General features: G+C 39.8%; 1 protein-coding gene across 30 annotated transcripts in view; it reads right to left on the bottom strand.

Annotated features, from left to right (window-relative positions):
* The window catches only part of NRXN3 (neurexin 3), a 998348-nt gene that overhangs the window by 884102 nt on the left and 92709 nt on the right, over window positions 1-21537 (bottom strand). For 28 of the 30 annotated variants that reach the window (XR_008449915.1, XR_008449916.1, XM_054066539.1 and 25 more), the window contains exon 4: window positions 19131-19160. Coding sequence is in view for 27 of the 30 variants with exons in the window: in XM_054066539.1 (XP_053922514.1) it covers window positions 19131-19160 (30 nt within the window). In the remaining 3 variants the exon portion in view is untranslated. 30 annotated transcript variants of the gene reach the window in all.

Below are 21537 nucleotides of genomic sequence, written 5' to 3'. Positions count from 1 at the left end.
GCCATGCATGATCTTAATCATCAAGCCCTTTCAAAATTCTTACAAATTGTTTGACATAGCTCCATCTTAAAGTATTTCAGGCTCTTAGCAGTTTAGACTAGGTGCAGCTTATCAGATCTTACAGATGAATTATCCACCTACTGCTTTATGAAGGATGTCAAGGCACTTATGCAACATTTATTCTGTTTTCTATCCACACTGATGATTGCAATTCTTTCTATTCTAGTCAAATGTACACATTTCATTAATGTCATTTCTTCCGCTTTTTGTGATTACTGAGAAAAACGCTGGACAGAAATGACTGTAACTTCCAATTTGTCTAGCCCTCCCAGTTCATGAAAATGCTGTTGCATTTTGTATTGTTCATTTATTTTATAAAACACTTCATGTTAAAGCCAAATTTTAATTGTTTTTTTTCAAGGAAGATTATATAGGGCTTTTGTCAAATAACACATTGAAGTCTAGATATATCATAACACTGTCTTCCTTTCATCCATTAATTTTGCAACTCAGTCCAAAAGTAATCAAATGAGTTTTGTTTATTAAATGATGATGATGATTGCTTATGGTTCTATTAGGCTGTATAGTTACAGATTCATTATTCTTAATATTGCTTCCATTATTTTATTGGAAGCTGATAAGGCTTTTAAGAAACAGTTTGAAAGTTAATTCATGGAATTGTTTGGGGAAGGACTGGAATTTAGCTATAGACAGAATCTAACTGTTGAAAAGCTGCCATAGCTTTTTAGTCTCCTAAGTATAACATACAGGACCAGAAGAAACAAGAGCAAATGAGAACTAGAGGTTATGTTATGATGGTTATATCATTGATAATATAGTTGAGAAATACACACAATGCACCACAACTGTTAGGCAAATTCAGAAAGTTTTGACAACCTCACAGAACAAAAGACTGATGATTCCACTGCCTGTTGGTTTGGGTAATTTTTATGTGTTTCATTATCACCCTATACAGCATCAAGAAATCTTGTGGACTTCAGGGTCTCACACACTAGAAATTATAATAGGAAAGGTGTACTTAAAGCTCTTTCTTTGATGTAATGTCAGCAAGATGGGGTGAAAGGGTTAGAAAGGGGGGATATGAACCCACAGAACCCGGTAATAGAATGAGAGGAACTGGCACTTTTCCTCTCTAAGAAACCCACCACACCAACAGTTGACAGCTAGGGGTACCTGAATTAATAAAAAAGATCTGACTCTCCCTGCCCCGTACCTACTGTGCCAACTGCCCTCAGATCACTTTGTTTTGCCCCTGTTGAAAGTTCATATTAGAATTCCTAAACATTTCCAGCAGTGGCAGCAGTAATAACACCAGCAGAGAGCTCTGTCAGATGGCAGGACAGCCTGCTGCCTTCTTTGGCTCAAACATTGTGACCTGGGAAGACTGGAAAACTACAATCAAACCTCTTTATGAGTGGATTGAATAACTGGCTGAATTTACAGCTGTTTATGTGGTGTCCCAGAAGGCACCAAGTAAACACCTGAACCTAGGCAATCACTCGTCTGTAACTAGAGCCTTGCAATGTAATAAATACTCAGTTCAGTATAAACGACAAATAATCTTGTAGTAAAAGACTCTGGAATCACTCTTATTTTTCCAGTGTTTCCCTTTCTCTAATGCACTCTGTTAACAAAGTGAAATCTTTATGTACAATGAAAGTTAATCTCCCCATTTCTTGGCAAGCCAGTGTCTCAAATGCAGTAGAGATGTTTTAATTAATATTATTTGCCTGTGAAAGGCTAAGAAAGTGCAGTAGAAGCAAATTCTATGTTGTCTAAGAATAGCATCAGTGCTTAGGCACACTTCTATATACGGCTTTGATGTGAATTGCTGTACCTAGCACGTTCAACTGAAAGCACTCTCAGCTCAGTAGCTCTCTGCCAACAGGAATCTGAGCCCCTGGCACTAGTAGCTCACCCTATCTCTGTGGAAAATCAGGTAAACTCTGTCCTTCACTATCTTCTTTTGTTAAGTGTTCTGAGTGAACTTAGCGTTCTGAGTGACCACACAGTACCTTCTGTTCAGAGCTTTATCAGTGTGTCTTGTTTCTAGCTCTGCTGTTCCACCAAACCCTACTTGCTGAAGGTCCAGAGATAGGCACTAACCTAACTCAGGAGTCCCAGCAGTGGGATGGCATCAATACCCTAGATCAGGGTGCAAGAGGGTCCCAGCACCACATTATCGAGCATGGCAAGCCAAAGCAAGTCAAAATCAAGGTTTATGTGGTAGAGCTGTGAAGCAAGAAAAAAACCTCTGTACTACAGTTCCAAATCTACTTACTTAGGTAGGGTAATATATATGGTAATATAAGGAAACACTTAAAACTGTTTTTGGCATAGATGTTTGAGATGGAAACATACTGACTATTATTCTGATAAAAATATACTTGGAACAAAATACATTTTTTTAATCACAGCTATTCATCAGTATAAAACCAAGGTAAAATAAACTGACATACTAAGAATATAATCAGAATAAAAAATACAACAGAAATAATGACTAGATGGAAAGAGAACAGAGGCTTAGATAAACATTATGGAACAACAGTATCAAGATACTGGAATTCTTATGGGAAGGTGTTAGTTATATAGGATCATATAATCATAGAATAGTTAGGGTTGGAAGGGACCTTAAAGATCGTCTAGTTCCAACCTGCCTGCCATGGACAGGGATACCTCCCACTGGATCAGGCTGCCCAAGGCCCCATCCAACCTGGCCCTGAACACCTCCAGGGATGGGGCAGCCACAACTTCCCTTGGCAACCTGTGCCAGTGCCTCACCACTCTCATGGTGAAGAAATTCTTCCTAATGTCCAGTCTACATCTGTCCCTCTCCAGTTTACACTCGTTCCCCCTCATCCTATCCCCACAAGCCTTTACGAACAGTCCCTCCCCAGCTTTCCTGTAGGCCCCCTTCAGGTACTGGAAGGTCAATATAAGATCTCCTCTGAGCCTTCTCTTCTCCAGGCTGAACAAGCCCAACTCTCTCAGCCTGTCCTTGTAGGGAAGGTGCTCCAGCCCTCTGATCATCTTTGTAGTCCTCCTCTGGACCCGTTCCAACAGCTCCATATCCTTCTGATGCTGAGGATTCCAGAACTGGGCACAGTATTCCAGATGAGGTCTCACAAGAGAGGAATAGAGGGGCAGAATCACCTCCCTCGACCTGCTAGCCACACTTCCTTTGATGCAGCCCAGGGTATGATTAGCTTTTTGGGCTGTGAGTGCACATTGCCAGCTCATGTCGAGCTTCTCATCAACCAGCACACCCTAGTCCTTCTCTGCAGGGCTGCTCTCAATCACGTCATCCCCCATCATGTACTGAAAATGGGGATTGCCCCGACCCAGGTGCAGGACCTTATACTTGGCCTTGTTGAACCTCATGAGGTCCTCACAGCCCCACTTCTCTAGCCTGTCCAGAACCCTCTGGGTGACATCCTGTCTTTCCAGTGTGGCAACTACAGCGCTCAGCTTGGTGTCATCTGCAAACTAGCTGAGGGTGCACTCAATCTCACTGTCAATATTCATAAAGATATTGAACAGCACTGGTCCCAGTACGGACACCTGAAGGACACCACTCGTCACAGATCTCCATCTGGACTTTGAGCCACTGACCACTACTCTTTGAATACAACCATCCAACCAGTTTCTTATCCACCATACCATCCACCCATCAAATCCAGATGTAGTGGGGGACCATGTCAAAGGTTTCACAGAAGTCTAGATAGATCGCGTCCATTATAACTTGAGCAAATTCATATTCTACATAGCCAAGGCCCTGGGATCTCTGCTCCTGTCCCAGAAATGCCCCATCAGCCAAACACACTCCAATCAAAGTCAACAAATCTGCATTGTAAGAGGAAAGGTTTAGCATTTAACTAAACTATGTGAACAAGTAAGGAACAAATACCAGAGAGCTTGCAAAAGCATGCAGGAATGCCTATGAAGTAACTCCATCCAAATTGTTTGTGTGGACTCAACAGGGCACAATCTCCCCATTTACACTTACACCTCATCTTACTGAGTCTTAACTGACAGAACAGGAAAAATATTACAACTTAGAAGTAGAATAAAATGAGTCAAGTCAGGTTATGCCTGATACTTATCAGAAAAGCAATAACAAACATTAACTGGTCCTTTCTTGGTACACATAATGTAGAGGGTAAAGATCATACAGCCGTAGTCACTATTGTGTTCCCATTTACCTAAGGACAGGGCTGAAAGTTTTGAACAAATAAGGACAGCACATACAGTGGAAAAACACAAAGTGAAAGCAGAAGCAAAGGCAGGACAAGAAAAGTTTCTGATATGGTCACTTCTCTGAGGAGGATGTCACACAAGAGCAAAATAAGTTAGGTGCCTGTCAGTTGCTGCTGCCTGTGGAGCAGTCAGCAGTGACTCCCAGATGCTGAAAGCTGTGCAATGGAGAGCAGGTAGCAAGTTCAGAGATCAAGACACAGCCGCAAGGTGGGAAGCTAGTGCCCCAGAAGGTAACTTGCCTGTCTCTGGCTTCAGCTACCCTGTGTAGGAATAGAGAAGATCCTTCCAGTCTGTTCGTTCTATTTTTACAAGCTGCAACTACCTAGTCTTGGGGACAGACATTTTAGTAGGGCCTGTAGTGATAAAACAAGGGCTAAGGGTTTTAAACTAAAAGAGGGTAGATTCAGACTAGATATAAGGAAGAATTTTTTTACAATGAGGGTAGAGAAACACTGGAACAGCTTGCCCACAGACATGGCAGATGACCCACCCCTGGAAACATTCAAGGTCAGGTTGGACAAGGCTCTGAGCAACCTGATCTAGTTATAGATGCCCCTGCTCATTGCAAAGGGGTTGGACTAGATGACCTTTAAGGGTGCCTTCATACTCAAACTATTCTATGATTCTATGAAAAATATACTGCCTTCAGGGTAAAAATTCAATTTCACTTGAAAGCAGGGCTGCTGTATCTTACTGAGAAACGCTCAAACCTCTCCAGCAATACTGAGATTAGCATGGACCCTATGTGCCACCATTGTCATCACACACAGACTCAGCAGGGCACCTTATAGAGCTTTTGCCCCTTTCCCATCATTGCTCTCCTGCTATTTGCTTTCTCGGCACCAAAGCATTACTTCTCTCAGGGTCTTCAGACAGTGCTGCCTGAGCTAAAGGTGAACTGAACTCTTTGCCTACAGCCCAAAGTCCAGGTTCCCACCAGCAGTGACATCTGTCAGGCTCTGTACAACCACAAGCCAGTCCCCAGGTCAGTTTGTGGATAAGGTGCAGTATGGTCAAGACTGCAAGCTGTGTTGCCCCTCTAGAGCCTGAGACATATGACCCACCAGTGCCATGAGGCAGTTCCTCTTCTCACCTCAAAAGGGGGCTGACCCTCCTGTTTCTACCAGTAGTATTGTGTCTACCCCACACATTACACAGAGGAAGAGATAATAAAGGGACAGAAATAACCCACCACTAACCACACCTGACATCACTGCTGGATGTGTGACCACAGTACGGGGCATAAGAATAATACTTTATCCTCTTCTTTTGTACTTATCACCCAAAAACTTAGCACACTTAAAGAGTAATTAATTTAGTTTCATGCAACATAAGAAAGTTATCACTGATTCCATTTCACACATGAACAAGCTGAGATTCACTGTAGGCAATCAGAATAGCCTGAAGCAAAATCAGAGCAACCAAGAACTGAACTGAGGACTCTAAATCTTGTGCCTTAACATTACCTTTCCTTTCTCAGCATGACCTCCTCTCAAGCTGAGATGCAACTTTTCCATATTCAAGGATATTACTTTCCTCCCTAGAGAGACCTGAAGGCTGAGCTGGCTTTTTTCTTCTTTCTCTTTGCTTAAAGAAAAAAACACATCCACAAACACACTCCAAAGGCAGCCTTACTTAATCCCAGTATAACTCTCACTGCTATTTCTTAATCCTTCCACCTGTGAGATAATTGCCAGCATTCTGGGAAGAACTCAATACTAATCATAGACTTGCATAAAAAGAGACAAAGAACCAGATAAAACAGACTAAGGGAAATCACAAGGCTTGAATTAACCATGCACATACACATCTACTCCAGACACCCTGCTGGATTAGCCTCTTTCACTACAGATAAAAGGTCCACTTATGGGCCTGGAGGAGAAGGCCATGAAAAGCCATGTCAGTAAATGAAGGCTTTAGGCTTCTGTGTGCACTGTGGAACGAGATGCTACAAAAACCAAAGAACCAAAACACACTCCCCCAAGTAATACCTAACTGACTAATATTCAGCAAAAAAATCATGTGCAGGAAATCTCTCACTTCGTTCTGTCCAGAAGACTAGCACTCATGTTAGATTCTCCTACCACTTTTTCTGGGCTACTCCTTCCAGATAAGAGTACATATGTTTCTACTACCCATACCTCTGCTTCCCTTCTCACTCATCCATCTGCCCCCTCTTCCCACCGCTAATGCTGTACATCCATTCTTCTTCCTCATAACTGTGAAAAAAATAATAAATCTATTCTCGGACAATTTAAGTACCTTCTTTCTTTTCCACTTCTTTCCTTCTATTCTTCCTTAAAGAAGAAACCCATGTTGTCTCTGCACTCATATGTACTTTCCCAGCGAACTCCTCACATAGTGCACTCGAGGCACTTCTGCTTTATGGATTTTTTTAATTCTGTGGATTTTTGTCACAAAGAATAAGTGTTGTTCCCTTTGTAAAATATGATAGCTATTTCTATGTTCATGTACATGTTTATCAATAGATAAATACAGTTTTAATCTTCTCAGAGAACTGCTTTAGCAGGTGGAATGTAATTTGGAGAGTCCCTGGTAGAAGCAGCAGGCTACTCACTGGTTGATAAAATAGACTGCACTGGTGCTTACAGGAACAAGAATGGACAAGAGAACTCTGGCATTTATTGACTGTTCTCCTTCAGCTCACTCCATCTCTCTGTGCTTCTGCTTATTCAACTGTAAAACGAGGAAAACAAATAATTAACCTTCTTACTGGACGGATGTGAAGTTGAATGATAATGCTTTGTACTCACTGCGTATTGTTTTCAAGACATTCTATAAGCATCAATGCAGCAGTCTCCTTGTGCAGTGGCAGAGGGCTTTTGTCCCCACTCCACTGCCACAGAGGCACAAAGGCCCCGACAATTCAGAGAGAAAGCCAGCCACGGAGCCGAAAAACACAACTCTCACTTCTGAGGCCTCCCCATTAAGCATAACGCTACTTAGGAACGTATTCCAAGCATTTATAAAACACTTATCAGGACAGGAGGTTGGTGGGATGTCAACATGTTACATGTGCACAGCTGATGACAAACAATGAGCACATAAAAAAGTATGTTTCAAGAGAATCACAGACAGGGCTGAAAATAGCACAGATAAGAAAAGCAACCACTCACAAGAGCAGAAGTCATAATTCAGCATCTCTTACAACAAACTGCTGAGAAATGGCCAACTGAAAATCCCAGCAAATAGAGCTACAACAAGCTCAAGGCCGGAAAGAAGGGAATCAGTGTCTATCCACTAAGCACATCAACAGGAAAACTTGTAAAGAGGTCTCAAGCTCCTGGATCAGTCAGATGGGAGAAGAGTCAAAGAGAAAGTGATTCCTGAAATAAATTTCTTTTTGGTTATTTTTGGAAAAGGAGACAAAAAGGAAGGAGGCTGGTACATTGGAAAGGTGACAAAAATCATTATTCTCTATAAATTGCTTTGACATTGTATTGGCAGTGACCTTCACAGCAGTACCAGTTTAATGGCATTTACTTCAGCAGTAGCTGATTTCACTATTAAACAGGGATGCATAGCACAAGATTACACAACTAAATCACTCTTGTAAATATTTAATATCATTGCCTTTCTTTTTTTTCCTTTTAACAAATAGCTATCAAAGGCAGAGCACACAGTAGAAAACACACTTATTTATTCTACCCTAGAAAAAGCTTAGTGCTCATGCATTTTATCTATCTAGTTCTCCAAATGACTTTGACACTTGAAAGCCCTTGTGATCAAAACAGTCTGAAGGAAGGCAATTTTGCAACCATTTAAGAACTGATTTCATGCACTGATCAACATTTACCAAACTCGCCTGATGGAACAGCACAAAGTTTAACCCAGCAGACTGATAGCAAACACCTGAAGGAGAAAATTAGTAAGAAGACTATACTGGTTGAAATAGAAGTATCTTAGGAGATAAAAAAGAAAATCAGAGATCATCTCTCCACTCTTCTCCTCACCCCCACCAAAAAGAAATAAAAAAAAAATCAGTATTTGGGAAGTCAAAGAGAACTGACACTAACAGAAAGAAAGTCACACTTCTGGCTGACAATACAATAAGTGCATCCACCACATAATACATTCATTCCATTATGGACATACAGTGTAGCACAGCAGGAAATAAAGTATCCACAGATTTTTCTTTAAAGACATCTGTTCTAAAGATGGAGTCAATAGATAAAACAAATAAAATTACTAATGATGTCTCTAGTATCATATCTAGTAACATAAAGCCAACTGAGAAATCAAAATATGAAGTCTGGAATTGAGTAACTTAAGTATAGGAAGTAATTTTTAAAGAGAACCTTATGATCTGTACATTCTGATTTTTCCAACTTTAGGAAAATATTTTTTCCACAATCTGGCATAAATGATCTGTCACATTGTGGCAAAAACTATATTCCGTTCAAACTGCAGATGATCAATGCCAGAAAGTGTTTTTTATGACAGTATTCCAGGAGACAAATAATGGAAGTCAGGCATCTTTTCAGCAATTTAGCAACAGAGGAAAGATAAATCAATGGATATTTAGCAACATAACAAATTCTGGAGAAAACAATAATTTGGTAAACTGAGGGATAAAAAACAGATGTAGAGAGCAGCTTGACCCACATGCCTACAGACTTCATTGAGACAGTCTGTGGAGTAAGACTCTCCAAAATAAATATGTGTAGTGGAAAACAGTCAGATAAATGTATTATTTGGATGATGGAGTTGGCCAGTCCTGCAAGGCACTGGTGCCTGAAACGTGTGCCCTTCGTCAGAGCTGGGAAATGCAAATGCATGGCAATGCTAGGTGCAGCCCTGAGTTTTATAAAAGCTTGCAACATCTTTAATGCAGAGCTAAGTGAGAGCCTGTAATCCCTGCACTGCGATGCAGCAACGTGCTCTTCCCTCACAGGACAAGCTAACAGCTATGCAAGATCCTTTTATCAACAGTCACAGGGCTGGAAAATAACTGTTCACAGTTTGATTCCCAACATTACCAGGTGAACCAAGAATTGCTCAGAGAACCGGCAGCTGAATACACATGTACAAGACAAAGGTTCTTCAGTGATATTTATTCTAGCCAAGTTTTAATATTTCAAGGCTTTTAGCAACTAACTCTTTACATAATCAAATGTAATTGTCTGATCCCAGCTGGTGATCAGCACATTCATCATCAACCTGGTCATTATTCATATATCATTAACTAGGGGGAATAAAGGTGTGTGCTTTTTAATGCTGGCTTAATACAATTCCACCATACCTAATAAGACTGCAGCTCCTTTTAAAATACAATTACTTTAACATTCAAGTTATACATTTTTGTTACCACTACTAACAACTAACAATCACAGAGCCATACCATTTTAGAACAAATGCTAAAATGGTTTTTAGAGTCTTCAGTAAAAATAATTTGGTCCTCTAAAAGGAACTATATTTTGCTTTAGAAATAATATGACACATGAGCAGTTTCCCAATCAAACTGAGTTTTGAGAGAAAAGCTCAATTAAAATGCATGCAATTGACAGAATCAAATCATAAACACTTACCTACATACACTACATACATTCTTCTTGCTCTACTGTAGGAGAGAAAGCGATATCTCAGGCACCACGGTGTGGTACTGCTTGGCAAATGCTACTGACTTTTTTAATGGTGACAACTGTGTACACAAATCCTCAAAGTACCAGTTCTGTTTAAAGCCTTTTCCCACAAAGCAGTGCTGGTAAAGGACTGTTTTATTAAATGCTTTGCTGTCTTTTACTTTAACAAGAGGGGAACTAAGACCATCATTTCGTGAGAAAGATCCAGAATCCCTCAGGTTAGTGTTTGAACAGTCTCAGAACCAGATTCTTCTCCATACTATTTCTTTTATATCAGTGCATTTCCTCTGCTTCGATATCAGTTATATCACAACAAAGTCCTTGCAGTGCAGTGAAGAATGCAGCTCTTAATACTATTACATCAAACTTACTGGTGTATAAAGCATATCCACTATGAGACCAACATCTCACAGAAAATACTACTGAAACAGAATTTGGGGACTTTACCCTTGCAGGTTTGCAACACGTTCCCAGATGCAAAACACCTTTAATTTCTGTGGGCTTCACCAGCTGTTTAGGGAACACAGAACCTTAAGGACAGCAACTTGCAGGATAAGTCTTCTGTAACATAAATTTCAAAACAAAGGGCTTTGAAAACAAATGAATGTGCTACAGCCTGTGAGTGCTGGATTCACACCTGATCGCTTGCTCTCTGTAGTGGCATTTTCTATTATCTCCTCTTATTTCACCACTTGTCAGTACTGATGTGTACTTGGACACATGCACTCAGAGCTATCGAGGCTCTTGAAACAAATGTGGAAATGAAAAAACAGCATGAGAAGGAGCTCTAGTTCCATGAAAGAGGCAAGCATGGCCCAAAAACTGAAAGGGTGTCACAGGAAGATCTGCACTAGCAATGGTGTACTGCCAAAATCAGAATCAAAAACCAGAATACTGATGGGAAAATCACACACCATTAGATGTAACCTATTAACTGGCACAGGCGATATTGGGTGAGTTATATCAAATGATTTGAGAAAGCATGACCTTCTTCACAGCAATAGTTTTACAACCATTTGCATGGTGTGTTATCCACTAATCTCTAGTCAAAATATTTACTATCTGCTAAAGCACTGCAAATAAGGGTGCTTTAGCTGAGTGCTTACTCTTCATGCATAAGATCCAGCTTACATAGCACATATTTTCTAAACTGTTCAATACTGTAATGTTATCACTGTAGTGCACAGAAGGCTACAGTAGACCTTAAATCAGGAAACTCCCCTCTTTCACTGAGTTTCATATTTTGCAGGGCTGTCTGATGTGTGTGACAGGGGTCTATTTCTGTTCCTGATGGCATTACCACCACTTTGCTGCATTACCATAAAGCCCAGGAAATAAGCTATTATCCACCATCACTCCTCCCAAATGTTATCACAGAGAATCATGAATTCACAAAACAGCATTAACTGTGCGAATTAGAGTCCATTTAAACTGCAGCTGTTCCCTCATTCCTAAATAGGTTCTTAGATCAAAACTTCTTCCTGACTGGTCTCATTACCAAATGTCCCTTTCAACTGGATGAAGAAAAAGATCACTTAAAAAATGTGATAAAAATGTATGTTTCACAAATAACACTCCTTCCCTGTATTATGACAACCAGGTACGTAACATTAAAAGGAAGAATTTTTAGAAAAATACAGTGGACACTCTAGCTTTCAGAATTGTGAGTTGAAATTTTACCTTCAAATGTCTGGCAACAGAAAAGAACCTGTAATTACGATTTTCTATTTCTAATTTATCTGATTTTCAGAATTTCAAGTCTCAGTTACTCAGGGAAAGACATTCTGTTTATTTTTAATGACAATACTAACTCTGCGCTAAGGGCTTTCTTTTAAAAGCAAAACCTAAATCCTGGATCTAATATACATGCTGGTGCTCCTTTCAGCTCTAAACCCGTGCCCTAGAAAAGCCCACAACCTTACATTCTGCTGTTATCAAAGAAAACATTGCTTATTATGTTCCATTTCCCTCTCTGCTTCTTTGCCTCTTTGTTACTGTCTGTTGGAAGCACTCCAACCTGCAGGAAAAAACCACTCTCAAATCTAAACTGAAAAACCTAAATGCCAGGAAAAAGCACAATGTCTCTTTAAGAGTCAACAGTAAATTAACTTGCCCATAAGAGTGCAATAATTAGCAGTTAGTAGCTTATTAAAAGGATGGCAAAGGCCAAGCTGCCATCTGGGATCTCCAGTTTCTTGTGATTGTTATTATGTCAAGATGTGCAACTTGCATTAGCTTTCATGTCACTGTGCTTGCCCTTACTTTACATGTAAATTTTAATGAAAGATACAGCACTTTAAAATCAGGCGTCCATCAAAAGTGCTATTAGTCTGCCTTTTACAAAGCGTATGTCCTGTTTTGCTACCTCTGCATCTCTACACACCACTGAATGCCTCAAATGAAGAAAACAGAGGAAGAAAAAAAAGCCTTTCAATGATATCAATTAAATATTCTCTTTGGGCAGAGTGAAACCTGAGAGTCATCGGAAACAGAAGACTACAATACAGTGAAAGAAGACAATATTTTAGCTCCTGTTTACACACAACAGAACCGCAATGCCTTTAACTCTCACAGGAATCATTCTTCTTAATGAAAATGAAAGCAAATGAAGAATCAGCTGTCTATTCACACATTAGAAAGACACAGTTTTAAAATAAGGCAGAAAGAAAGCACTTAAGAAAAAATAAATTACCTATAACCTACAAAACACTTAACACATTATTAAATATTTTATGCATACACATTATTTATTAAGATGCACGCTCATATGCACAAACAAAACATAATTTACAAGGAACACTCTATTTAAACTCTCATTTGTCTGCCTTCATAAAAATATTATAGAGGTGTAAAAAGAAGAATGTTTATAAGACATCTATTTCTTTGTTTTAGCTGCTATTCAACACTTAAGTGACTTCATTCACCAAAGTCTGGAAAATGTCAACATCTCTGGAATATAAATAGGATGAACGCTTTGCAGAAATGTATCCCAATATCTTATATTTTAAATTCATCAACTATCAGAATTACATTAAAGTACTTGTTTCTTTCCTAAATAAAATATGAAACCAGCAGAAAAAAAATACTTGCAAAAAAATTATTCCAGAAGAACCACATTTACATTGAAGGGTCCTCGAGCCTATCAAAAAGGTTTTACAGATTGGGTGTTCGCTAACCATAAGATAAAATACTTTCTTTTTTAAACAGTCATTAAGAAGAAAGCAAAAACTGAAAGTCACCATCCTTAAAATAATGGAAGATTTTTCCTCACAAAAAGGAAAATGAAGCCAATACCACACATATTAAAAAACTTAAGGAAAGAACTGTAAGTGTAGAAAGCAAAAGCATACAATATTTACATTTGATACCCAAATATTAAGATATTTTACAGGGCAAAGCAGAGCTTAAAAAACACTGCCAAGGATGGCAAGATGAATGTAGTGTTGTTTTTCCCCTTGTATAATTAGATATTTATAGAGTACAAATGATTTAATTTGTTACTGACATTTCACTTCAATGTTTGCATAAACTCTTGGCCACTCAGATGGACTTACCCACATCATACTGAAATCCTAACGGTATTACTGGTGAAATTATTTTCCAGATCAGTAAGGCCCAGTTGTTTCCTTCTATCTGAGTCCACATATGCTATTTCGTTTTTTCTGTGCCATTACCTCCTGGTCAATATTATTGAACAATTCAAAGGAATAACAACCTCACACTGCTCACTGAGAGCAATGATGAACATTACAAGACTTAAAAGACCTACTTGGCTTCAGAGCAGTTAGGACCAAGGGAGATAATCTGATTTTGTGATGCTGAGAGCTACACAGGGAATTTGCCAGTGGCGTCTTCAGTAAAAGATGTATTAAAAAATGTTTCAATCATGAAATATGTGAGTACTCCTTCATTTCTCTCTGAGAACACAGAAAAGAACTGCTCCATGTTGAAAATGGGTGTGCAGCTTTGCAGCTGAGCAGAGTTACTGATGGAGGGAAGGAGCCCAGTGCCTTACAGGAGAAGCAGCCATCTGCAGACTACACAAGGAACTACCAAAGTGTCCTGTGCGCACCCTGAAACCAGACACACCTGATCATCATTTTTTGTGTCAGAAGGGACTTTGGGACTTTTCAGTTCCTTGAGTGAATCTTGGCCCCTAAATTCAATGTCAATTTTGTTATTGCCTTCAAGAAGACACAGGACTTAATTCATCAAAAATAGCTCAATCCCATCAAGAATACAGCCAATTTCCTCTGGAGGCACAAACCTCAATAGAAGCGAGGTCCAAGCCAAGAGTGATTACAAAATAAAACCCACTATATATAAAAAAGAATAGTGAAAGTTACCAAAAAGGCCAATTATCATTTCTATAACAAAGGCTGTCAAGAAAACAGATTAGACGGAACAGTCTGACTACACAATAACTCCGGTTCAACAGCAAGTTAGAGTTGGATATTTATGATCTCCTTTGGTATCATTTACTTGTGCGGGAGTGTTAGGAAAATAAACTCAATATAATTGTTCCTTAATTGTCAGTTTTTCTCCAGAAGAGAAATCGTATTTTGCAGTTCATCACGAACTAAACAAAAGTCAGCCCCACTCATACATTTACCTCACCTCCATGAACAGTTCCATATGCCTAACAAAAACACAAACAATGCATATATACTCAGTTTGGGTTAAAACGCAAGTAGTATCCAGATGCTTTTCTGTATCTCAACTACCCCAGAACACCTACACTTCACTTCATCTTCTTCACCTTCCCAGGAACTTAGAAATGAAAAAAATAAATGTCTTGAACTTTTTAAAAAGGACAGAAGAAGCCTATTTACTGTAGTGGAAGCAACCTATGACAGACATGTTTAGAATGATGAATGCAAGGTCACAGACTTTTATATGTTGTGAAGAGGTTTTATGAAATCAAATACATCACATCCCTTGGTTACATATGTGGTGTGAGACAGAATGGTTGCCAGTTTTTACCAAAAACTTCAAGAATACTGAAAAATATGAACCTTCCCGGTATGATCACTGAGGCATCTGGTACCACCTCCTCTGCTGAAGGCCATCCATGGGTTCAAAATTACACCTGGAGCCCTCTGAAGGTAATATCATTTTTCATACAGAGTGATGGCTCTCTTACAAAATCACTTGCTATAACCAGAGCTAAAAACTACACATAGCTGGGAAGTGAAACAATATTTTCACTCAGTGACACAATAAATCAAGTTTCAGTGCATATGAATTAATTGTGGACTATATATTATAAACCTCATTCCTACAGGCTTGACTGGGAGTTTTGCTTCAGAAAAGATGTTCAGTTTAGTCCCGCATAGACTGGCCTGCAGTACAAATGCCACCCAAGAAAAGACGGGAGCAACATGAGCTAACATCATGCCATACAAGGTTCACCCTGATCTACACTGACCCTTAAATCACACTAAGCCATACATCAGCTAACTCAGTTATTGGCAGCTGTGTCAAGGCACAGCAACTTTGTGTGATGTGCTTAGAGCTTTAGGTTCTCACATTTTTTTGCAATGTATATGTGTGATTGTTACGTTGGGATGTTCACCTCTTGCTAAGAAGACAGCTCTGAGTACAACTCATGTATTATCTTCCATCATCCAATTTAGGATTGAATAGAAAAGCTATGGAATGATTTATTGGAATATTTTTTAAACCTAAAACCAGAACAAATAAAATTGATTACATGATGCTCCTCATCACAGAGAATCCAACAACACAAATTTGATAGAAGAAGACAGGGGATCAGAAAGAGGAACCATACAAAGAAAATATGCTTAATATGCCATTGTGCTCCCCAGAACTCAGGTATTACAGGAGCGATCATGAAGCAGATACTGCTTGTGCCTCAAAGAAAGTTAGTATGAGCAAATCCTCTCATATACTTGCAAATTCATAGCAGTACAATTAGTCATTTCATCCCCCAATGTCTTACTGGCATGGACACACACAAGATCCTCCAATGTGTTCAAATCACGCTGATCAATAGATCAGATTCTTCAGCAGTTGAAAAAGCAGTAAGCTTCAGCATAATAAAACTCTTTAATCTCTCTGTCTCATTGGAAAACTGGACAAAGAAATAGATTTTGCTCAAGCAGTGCTTGTAATTTATCCATTAATCTTCACCCTTGCCTCCAGTCCAACTGGAGACCTGCAGTAGGTTTGCAGCATTTTGCCTTTTTGACAGTTTTGATTAGGGATGGATGACTGCTCTCTGCATGCTGAAGATTGGTGTGAACTGCTGAAGAGCAAGCTGGAGTAGCCTTACATGCCCTGTGCTGTATGGAGCTGCAAAGGAAATAGACCTCTGTTTAGCCATGCCGATGACTTCTATTTCCTCTGCAACTTTTCACAATTCAGTTCTTCCTTGAAAACCACCTTTTCACTAACAGAGAAGATCGGAGGTGGAGCTCGAGTGAGAAATGATAGCTCAAAAGACCTCCATCGTTGAAGAGTACTGGACAAGCTCAGGTCCTACTTCCACCAACACCAGTGCCAAAACTCCCAACAGCAGCATTGCTCCAGTGCAAGAGAGTCAGCAGTACCAGCACCCTGGCCTCTGCGTTCCACTGAACTGACTATCCCTTTGCACCCCAGCATCACCAGCTCCAGAGAGTTTGACACTGCATAGCCCATGATTAGTGTGAACAGAGAGAAAACAACATATGTTAAGAAGGCCTCAAAGCATTCATCTTAATAAATATTTCTTCCATAATTCAATACCAAACAAGATTGTTGAAAGACTTTTAAAAGTAATAGCATTAAGTTCTAATACAAACCACATTTATAAAAATAAAATTTGTCAACAGACAAACAAACATTTTATAAGCAATGAAGTCTTAGAAAGAACGGAATTTCTACCTTTGCTTCTACCTACAGACAGGGAGGTGTGCATCCAGTTAACAGGAGGAACAAGAAGGGTGTCCATCATGGAGGAGGCAAAAGAGAAGAGAGGGAAGAAATATAAAAAACAAAAAATTATGCCATTGCTCGTACTTACAAAACAACCCAAGAAAATGAACATATTTATGTAGCAGACAAACCGAGCAAAACACAATGTCAAGGGAAAAATGAGAGACACGCCACAACTGAAGTACGAAGCAAGGCTTAAACAACTGATAGTACAACCAGCAACTGCCTGGTTAAGCCCTCGAGTTTTAATTTGATTTTCTACTAAGAAATGCAAACCCCTCATGCGATAGCACACCAGTGATATGCCTCATTCCATGTCAAATTCAAAACAGCAAGGGAAACAACAGAGTAGGACAGAAAAAAAATAAATCTCATCGTAATATATTTGCTAAACACATTTCACCTTCCAGAGTTAATGTATTTGTATATTATGTTGACATTGCATATTTACTCACACATATACATTTACATATTTTATGTCCATCATATTTTTATAGAGAGTAAATATTTACCAAAAGGGAATATCTGTGAGTCCCTTGGCAAGAAAAGAGAAGCCACTGTTCCCTGATGCATTATGGGTAAATAAGGGTGGCTAAAGTTGCCAGAAGCCAATAGTTTTCAAATCGTTTTCCCAGGCAAGGGAGTACAGAAAGGGATAATGAGCATCATACAGGCCTGAATAGGTCATACAAGTCTTCACGAGCCAGCTGGATTGCAACTTGTAATTTAAATAGTCAAGTGCATCTGTTTATATAATCCAGTGCTAAATCACAGACTACTACTAAGATATGTTCAGTGTTACTCAAATTGGAAGTGATCAGGAAAGTTCACTGTTCTGATTACTCCAAATTGCCATCATCATTCCACTGCCAATAGCTTGCTGCATCCTAAGCAGTTAGGACATGCTGAAAGGACCTGTCTGCTGGTGCCTTCACCAAGCACAACCTCCGAGCCATGAGGCTAGCTGAACAGCAAATGGGGATAGAGAAGGAGCTCAATGCTTCCCAGAGCTTAGTCAGATGCTTCATCTGCCAAATAACATGGCCTTGATATGCACTCATAAATAGCCTTATTTTCCTACCTTTCCCATCACATAGGGATGCTAAGCAGCACGGAAACTCAAGATTGAGCCCTAGATTCACTTCTGACTGTTTCTTAAGCTTTCACAACGGCAGAGCAGACATCTGCCTTGAACTATAGAATAAAAACTGATTATATCCTAAGCCTCTCTACATTTCACTGAGATACGCAAAAGCGATGTCTTTTTTATTCAAGTATCTAATGACTCCTAATCATCCACAGGATCTACTTTCTATCTTATTAACTCCTTGGACTCTCTAACTTCAGATATGTGTTCACTTAAAGGCAAAACACTATTGTGTACATCTAGTCTTGGTAAGTCTAATCAGGCTTTAGACTGAAACTTCATGTTTTTTCCCTGCAGACAAACAGTTAGTCTGGTCTTCCTAGTGTACAATACGCACAAACCTTACATTAAGTCTTTGATCATTTCACTCCTGCATTCGCAAGACTAGAATGCATCACCAGCACCGCTAACTCCTGCCTGTGTATCCATGTCAGCAAGATGCTGACACTGTCCAAGGAAAATAGAATCACTCCTCTCTTCACCTCACCCCTCCTCACCGGCATCTTGCTCCGCACCCCCACAGTGCAAAATAGGACTCATGATCCCATCATGTCATGCTCAACAGATCCATAACACAATCCAGTCTGAGATATTAAAATGCAAACTCTGATACAGGCCTAGATACAATTTGTAGCTCAACCTGGGGTTAGCCTTGCTCTTTTTCTAAACCATTTTGGTCTGTGCATATTTGAATCACTTAAATTGCAGACACAGGACTTACAGGCCATTATATGTAATTTTGCTCAGGATTCATGAGTTAGAATCATGTCATGAGGGCTATTAACACATTTTTTTTAATAATTGCACTCTTCAAAATAAAGACCAACACTGAGGTCTACATTTAGCAGGCATAAGTGGGAGTCATTATAGCTGGCACAACAAGAAAGAAATGGCAAGATAAAATAGTTGATGGGCTGCAGGGGAGGGGGAAGCATACCTCTTTACTGTCCATGGAATCATTCTGTGCTCCCTCCTGGGTACCCAAGTCCCAGGCTGACAAGAAACTGCGGCTCATGGGACAGGGATGCATAAATGCAAATGGCTTAACCAGCACCCAGTAGGCTTAGTTGCTTTTTCCATGCAAAGCCTAGCTCAGAAAAGTAGCAGGGGCAAAGCTCTTTCATGATCAGTGACTGAAGCAAAGAGAAAATCTAAGAACTTACCTTGTTCACCCATCATCAGGTGTGAGAGGCCTTTGAGAGAGAAGGAGAGAGAGAGAGAGGAAGTAAGAAAAAAAGAACAAAACAGAAAAAGCAGCAGCAATATCCATGCACATTGGTCACAGTCCAACACCTCTCAGAACTGGAGCTTGCATACTTGAAGGAGACCAAGTATGGGTGTAGCACACAGGGCACACACACATGCTGGTGCTGCTTTCCACACTGAGCAGGAAAATGTCTGTCACAGGTAGAAATACTCTGCTGGTAGTTGCAGAACTGTGTTCGATGTTCATCATATCCCTTGGGGAGAGACTCCAGAGGTACTGCACACAGGTATGGCCGAATAGGCTATGAAGCCCAAGGTCTGCAATGGGGCTCTGCAGGAGCATTTGCTTCTCTGCAGAGCTATAGAAATAACTCCATCTCATCAAAAGATTTGAAATTCAAGGCTGCAGTGGTCAGTGAAAGGGAGGCCATGATCTCACCACATTTTTGCCTCAGACAAAACATCTGGGCTAAATGCACACAGACACACAAAGCTATTGCCATTCTTGAATGTGATTGCTTCAGCACGTAATTGTAGGAGCTGATCAAAACTGCTCACACTTACTAATTAGACACCAATACACCACGACCTGGCAAGGACTAAAAAAATCACCAGTAATTTGTTTTTAATACTACTCCATTTCCTTTCTGGAAAGAACTGGTGATTCAACTTCTGAGGGTAGTGTGCTACTTTATGGGTCCATAGCTAAAGCTACTCATTGGTTTCATAATTCAAGATAAGGCCAGAAAGCAGCACAGCTCCCTTCAGCAGCAACAGTCACTGACAGCTTTGTAGATGGGGCTGTGGTGGTCACCTGAGCTGCTCCACTCTCTGTCCAGTAACTCTTTCTGGCATAAAGCTTGTTTGTTTCAATTAAAATCCATTTCTAGCCACAATTTTCTAATGTTTACTGTACAACTGTATTCATGCAAATATTATTTAGTTACTATTGTATATATGTTCACGTCCAATTCATTAAGCATCAACTGACCCATTAGTCAATTTTGCGACACATGATTTCACAGAACTGACATATACAAAACTCGAGTACTACCCACTCAAGCCACGAGTGACCCCTTCAATACTTGGTTCCCTGTTCTCCTTCCCTTAGCCTTATTCCTTCACACCTCCTACCTCTCACAGCACTTAGTATGGCAGGGATTTTGATACAACCATACACACACACACCCCCTATCTTAAGTCAGTTTATTAATCTAACAGGGCTGTGACTTTTTTAAATTTCAAATTAAGAGAGGTCAAATGAATTTATTTGAATAAGAATTTTCAACAAGCAGCATGCTGAGTTTAAATTTGTTTATTTCTCTCTCTTTTATATTTTTCCTTTGCATCTGCTGGAGAAATCTAAAATCCAGATCATCCCAAGAATATGTTCACCCACAGAGAACTCCAAGCCAGATAAGGGGATTAATCATTGCACAGTCTAAGGAATGTAAATATCTTAATGTTCTTGAAGATTATTGTGGATTTAGAAAAATAATCAGAAACACAACGTAGGTTCGGGGGGGGGTTAATTTTTTTAGCTATAAATAAACATAGAAGATTTGATACAGTGGGACATATTTCTGGTCTAAATTATAAGATAGCATTTCAATTAATTATTTTGCTCTGCTAGCCGAGTTGGTTGCATTTGTTTCTCTATTTTATTTGTCTCTCTATTTATGGCCACAGACCCCGTCATTCTTGAAAGGCAAATATTAGGCTGTCCAAATGGGCACTTGAAAGTCACTATAAAAGGCACTGTAAAAGACAACAAGACAAAAGTATAATTGTTAGGACCTACAAAGCAGAGAGACCCTGCAACAATAGAGAAAAAGGAGAAAAGGCAAGAAGGTGGCACTATGTTATGCAGCTGACTTGGCCAGACAGTGAGGGGACATCAGAGCCAGAGCAGAGATCATGGTCCCAAGCCCTTAGCCCTTGTACACCAAAGGGAAGGAAAGCTATGGCTAAGAGTCACAGCACCAACAGATGCAGCTGCTGGGCATGGCATGGGCCTTGTCAACTTGGGGAGACAGGACACTGACAAAAAGAAACCTCCAGGGAGGCATCAAAGAAAAAGTCTGTATTAAACACCCTGAATCACACTATAAGAAGACCCCTTCTCTCTCTACAAGCTATAAAAATCTCAAAATGTCAGGAATGTCAACACTTCTTTCGTCCTTATTCCTGGAAGGCCAATGCTGTGTGTCCTATCTGTCAGGTGCATCAGCCAGGTGCAGCCCAGAGCCCCTTGCCTTGCAGTTCCCAATCTGGCCTTCACTCAAATAGCTGAGAAAGAAAGTCTCCTTGAGAAATGTTTTGGTTCTCTGCTTCTTGACGAATTTGAAATACAACAGCAACTGT

The sequence above is a fragment of the Cuculus canorus genome, chromosome 5 (assembly GCF_017976375.1).
Source record: "Cuculus canorus isolate bCucCan1 chromosome 5, bCucCan1.pri, whole genome shotgun sequence".
Taxonomy (NCBI): Eukaryota; Metazoa; Chordata; class Aves; order Cuculiformes; family Cuculidae; genus Cuculus; species Cuculus canorus.
This window is presented reverse-complemented; position numbering and strand designations above follow the sequence as displayed.